Raw genomic sequence first — 5,209 nt, 5'->3', positions numbered from 1 at the left:
GAGGTAATGGACGATCCGATATAGTAACTGAAAGTTACATGATGTCACAAATGATGCAATATGAGCAAAAATGATAACTAGGTTCTGTTTAGAGTCTTTACTGACAAAAATGACGTTATGTGTTGCCACTTTGCAAGTTATATCGAAGAGTTTCTATTACTAGTGATTTGATTGGATTTTGGATCCGGATTAAATTTAAGTAACTCACTAGATGGCGCTGGGCGATACCCGCTAAATATGAATGAGTGATGTCAGGGGTTTGAGGGAGCGAGGGTGGACTCAAAACCCTGACTTGGGAGGATGGGTTTCCCTTATTTTTGTTTTTATTCCAGAAAAACCTAACCTTGTAGTCGGTCACTGTCGGTTCAAATTTACAAATGAATTAACACCAATGATAAGGTTCAGGAAATTCCAGTATAAAACTCCATAAATGCATGAAAAGCATGATTGATAACGATGATTTTTAAGTTTTATTAAAAAATAAATAAGTTAACATCTGTCAAGACATATCGCAGTGCAAGTTCACTAAAAGTGTAAAAAAGTTGTAGATCTACGAATGTGTTGGTTCTAGGTATATATCATTAGTTCTGTTATCACGTGGTTTGGATAGTCCTAAACTTTCTCTACAATACTCTGTCAAGTGACGTTTCTTCAAACAACGAAAACGATTGAGTGCAAAAGGTGAAGATCTTCTATTTCTCTGCAGATTTTCTCCAATAGAGTGGATTTTGTGTATAACTTCAATCACTGAAAAATTTTTAAAAAATTCAAACTAAGGTTCAACTTAAATTATTTGAGTTAAAGTAACTTGAAATTTCAATGTGTACTACCGATTTCACAAAAAACGAAATACGCTAGTATGAGGTAAACGTGAGCAATGTTAGAAAATGTAAAACTTTCGTACAACTACACTCACCTTAGAAATAGAAATGGTGGCCAAATTATTTCATCGACAATGGCGAAAATTAACTCATTCACAGAGACCCTCCGAACTTTATTCTTAACTAGATTTTCACCAATTTAAATTACAATACTTTATATCTAATATTTTCTCAAATAGATTGAGCTTAAATCCATGAACATCATTTCCTATATCATTCAATGGAAATGGAAGCTCCTTCAAGGAGTGTTGTGTTTCACAAGTCATGATGGTTATGTCATCAAATGCAATTTTCCTTCTATCCGTAATGGTTTTATTTTAAGATATTCACATAAGCATACTCTGTTTTGCCTTCGAATATAGACGTTTGAAGGCCATATAAGGTTAATTTCATCAATCAAAATTTCTTCCTGACTAATACTTTGTGTTTACATTGCAAGAAGCGTCAACAATAGTCATTTGAAACTTTAAAGGACAATGACTCTATTGGAGTAAAATTTGTAACGTAAATCCCATGGACTAATTAAAAGGGTCATGGATTATATCTGATTAATCGTAACTAGTAATTTCTATCCATAATGGTTTTCAAGATATGGCAAAATGTCAATTTGTGGATTTTAAGGAGTGAGTCGTCATATAGTCCTACAAAATGTAGATTTGGAAGGCCTTATCACAAGGATCACTTCATCAATTGCCTGCTACGTTCAACTCAATAAATGGGTTACTGCAGATAATTTCATAAAGAATTTTGGAAATATAGTTTTATTTAGACACTCAGACAAACTATTCCATCAGTTGTGCCCTGTATAATTTGTACATTTTTTCTTAAATTTTTTTTAATTTTTGAGATCCTTAAAAATGATTTTCTGTGATATTTAATTGTTAGTTATTGTAACAAGTGGGAAAAAAAGTTATTCAGTTTTTCATGGCAAATTTTGAATGCCGCAAATAACTTCTCTAAAAACACCCCAAGTTTTATTTAAATATCAAGAAGATTAAAACTATTAAGAAATGTTAACAGCAGAGTATCACTGCAAAAAATATTAAGATAAGTGTATCATTTCTGTTCATTTACTCATGATTTTAATCATGAATGGTCGAGTGAAACTATGCATTTTTTGGGTAACGTCTAGTCGGAAGATCCCAATCCGATCGTTCAAGATATCTGAACGCAGGAATTTTATACCTTATTGCTTTCAAATGTGTAAATGCTTGACATACATAAAGTCATTATTCCGCCACGATTTACTTTTTAATTCCGTAAGATCGACCAACTTACATTGGATCAATTTTGCGCATAAGAAACAGTGCAACTCAATATCATTTGCGTTTCACCCCCCTCCCCCTACCCGAATTGTAACTGTTTCTACCTACCATTGTCCTTTTCTTCAGTAGCACCATTCTCAGTATTGTGTAAGTATTCCGGATTTTCTACTGACCTCGCTTCCACAATGATATGACAAATTTCGAATACTAAATAGAGAAATATCGTGATCCTCATCGTGTCCATTGAGCTGTAAAAGGAAAAGTTGATGTGAAGAAAGTTAATAAGCTTAAAATTATTTTTGGAAAAGGTAGTGATAGAACAATAATTAATTTCGACAATCTATAGCGTAAAAAGTATCTTTTTGTCTTAATTTTCCTTCACGAAGTCCGATAAATATATAAAAAAAACAATTCCAGTACATAGTTTACGAGAGAAAAAAAACGTATAAATAAATTAAGGGCCAAGTTATCCATCTGATACCATATTGTCCTGATTTAGTATGGTAACATTATTTGAAGGATAAGATTTTTTTCGGTATTTCCACAACAAAACGTTTCAATTATCAATAATTGTATAATCGTTTGCTTTAATTTACTTTACAATTATTTGTTAAAGAATCTGAATATAAACCTCCAAACTTGTTAAAAACTTATGTTTATACTTACTTAATTTCACAAAAGAAATGCTTGCACCAAAACGGGTAAAAAATCTCCAATGAAATGGTTGTTTTATAGTAAATATTGATATAACCTTTGAGCCACTTTAATTAAATATGTCAAGAGTATATACTTGGTTCATTGTGTAACCCGATAATTAACGTCATGGATATACAAAGAACATACTGCTGACGTTGCAAAAATATAATGTTGGAATCACAAATATTTTGAATAATAGGGAAATATATTGAGTAGAACTTGCTGGATTTTGGTTTCGATATTTTCTTCGCTTTAGATAACTTCTAGTAGATCTGTTTTAGTATTTGTATCTCGAACATCTCTATGTGTTTAGTTCTAATACTACTCATTGGAGAACGTGTAATTATAACTTAGATTGACTATATATATGTAGGTAATATAGTTTAATGTTAAGGAGTAATCAAGGGAACCAAGATTCTATTGGAAATCAAAAGAATGTAATCCAGGGACAAGGAAAACAGACAAACACAACAAAAAACATAAAGTAACTAAAAAAATACATACAAAGTAACAAAAGTAAATGAGCAACTCGGACTCTACTAAAAACTGGGAGCGTGGACCAGGTGCACCGGTAGGGTAAGGACGTTCGTTGCTCTATATAAGAACAATGAAAATTTATGGGAAAAAAGTGGGAGCCATTGTACAATAACTATAAATACTATTCAATGGATAAAACCAGAGGAGTCCGAAAATCTCAGATAGCTGAACATGACCAGCGAATATCCTTAAGGGCACGTTTCAACTACTTTCATTTTGTATCAAATCATGTTATCGTAAAGAAACTGTATACAATGAAAATGACTTTTAAACATTACAGACATCGTTAAATCAAGAGTCAACAGTCAGGTACGCCCGTCGTCATGTAGCTCGTCTTCTGTATTACTAAAGGAAGAGACTGATTTCTTTGAGCCGCAACTCATCTGAAACCAAATTAGGTCGAATATGTTTGTGATATGAGGTATAAATGTAGTGTTGTGTTTTTCCTAAATTTGCCTTCGAACAATCTCTTTTCTACTGAAAACGTTCTTTTTTTTTGGCAATTGTCCAAATTCGAAGACCGCCATTGGTCTGTGTATTAAGATACACTTTCGCGCATGATCAATCGACTACCCGGGTCGTGTGTACATGTGTTAGACGAGTATTTCAAGTTCATTATGTTGCTTAAGTAAAGGACATCTACCATTTTTCTGGGGTGCAAAACTGTCCAGACCTGGAAAGGCATAGAACATGTCGAAATAAACCTCCCCCTTCTATGTACATCTGCGCCCGAAGTGCGGACCCTCCCCCTTTTTATGTGTAAACTAGCGTGACTGGAAAAACCCCTACCCATTGTTTTGAGTAATTTATGAACTTATTATGCACCTTTTAACTTGATGGAGCAGAACTTTCTGAAACATTAAATGGTGTTCAACCCAACTCCCCCTTCCCTCCCAGCCACCCCTTCCCTCCTAAAAAACCAAAAACAAAAAAAAAACGACTGTATCGTCAATCAATCACCCATAAATATTACAAGCGAACAAGTCTCATTTTGGGGGTTGATCACATATTTGTATATATACATACAAAAGGGTGGTTACGGAGTGAATGTGCGTCTGAAAAAAAACTCACGATACATTGAAAGTAACCGATATCAAGGAACAGGGCTTAAATGCCTCTCCTGCGTCTTGATGTTGTATGAGATTCTTCAACAATGAAAAAAAAAAGACGTTAACACCCTCAAACCAGACCAAGAAGGCCCCCTATAGCGTGCACATAAGTGGAATTTTTGATAACATTAAAATCAAAATTACTTTTTTTAATTACTTAAGTTTTGGGATAAAATCACTTTCCAGTGCATGTAAGACAGATACTAAGTACGTAAGTCAACTTATTGGAGCATGCCGGTCAATTGATGAGAACTCTCCAAGACCGAAAAAAATAATGTTATGTTTCCGACCACTATTCTAAAAATTTGTAGGGTCGGTAGGTAGGGATTTATTTTCATTTAAAGTTTTTGAAATGAAATAACTAATAGTTACACCGAACTCAGAATACAATGAAAACCAAATATGCAAAGACTTTATCTTTTGAGATTTGGCGCTCGACATATTTTTTGTTTTGACGGTGGTGGTCGAAACAAAAAATATCTCAAATGTCGAATCCCAAAAGAGATTATCCACGACCAAGAGCACACTCACGACACAATCGATTCTAAATATAAACAACCAGTATTTCTCACTCTTTATTTTTCCCTCTAGGATTAAAAAAACATCTTTGGCTTTATTGTCTTACTTTTTTTCTAAAAGAAAATCGGCAGACTTTTAATTTTTTTTTTAAATCACAAATGAAACTTTTGGGTAGGGGATCTGAAGGAGGGTCGATAGGGTA

At 33.5% G+C, this 5,209-nt stretch overlaps 1 protein-coding gene across 1 annotated transcript; it reads right to left on the bottom strand.

Moving 5' to 3' along the window:
* Positions 1-466: 466 nt before the first annotated feature.
* LOC148613000 (uncharacterized) lies at positions 467-2,829 on the bottom strand. Its single transcript, XM_088590570.1, has 2 exons — positions 2,255-2,829; positions 467-747 (listed from the first exon to the last, which is right to left on the bottom strand). The coding sequence occupies exons 1-2, from the start codon at positions 2,388-2,390 to the stop codon at positions 551-553; spliced, it is 333 nt and encodes a 110-aa protein (XP_088446696.1). The 5' UTR covers positions 2,391-2,829; the 3' UTR covers positions 467-550.
* Between the last annotated feature and the right edge of the window lie 2,380 nt (positions 2,830-5,209).

Source organism: Perna viridis, chromosome 7 (genome assembly GCF_037379345.1).
Source record: "Perna viridis isolate PV_CMFRI_1.1 ecotype Kerala chromosome 7, ASM3737934v1, whole genome shotgun sequence".
Taxonomy (NCBI): domain Eukaryota; kingdom Metazoa; phylum Mollusca; class Bivalvia; order Mytilida; family Mytilidae; genus Perna; species Perna viridis.
Note: the sequence above shows the minus strand (reverse complement) of the source record. Positions and strands in the feature narration are given on the sequence as shown.

What these genes read in the sequence shown, in the direction of transcription:
- LOC148613000 (XM_088590570.1), bottom strand. Translation starts at nt 2,390, where the DNA reads ATGGACACGATGAGGATCACGATATTTCTCTATTTAGTATTCGAAATT. An exon ending in TACTGAAGAAAAGGACAATG is followed by an intron (nt 748 to 2,254) that starts GTAGGTAGAAAC and finishes AAAATTTTTCAG; the next exon opens with TGATTGAAGTTATACACAAA.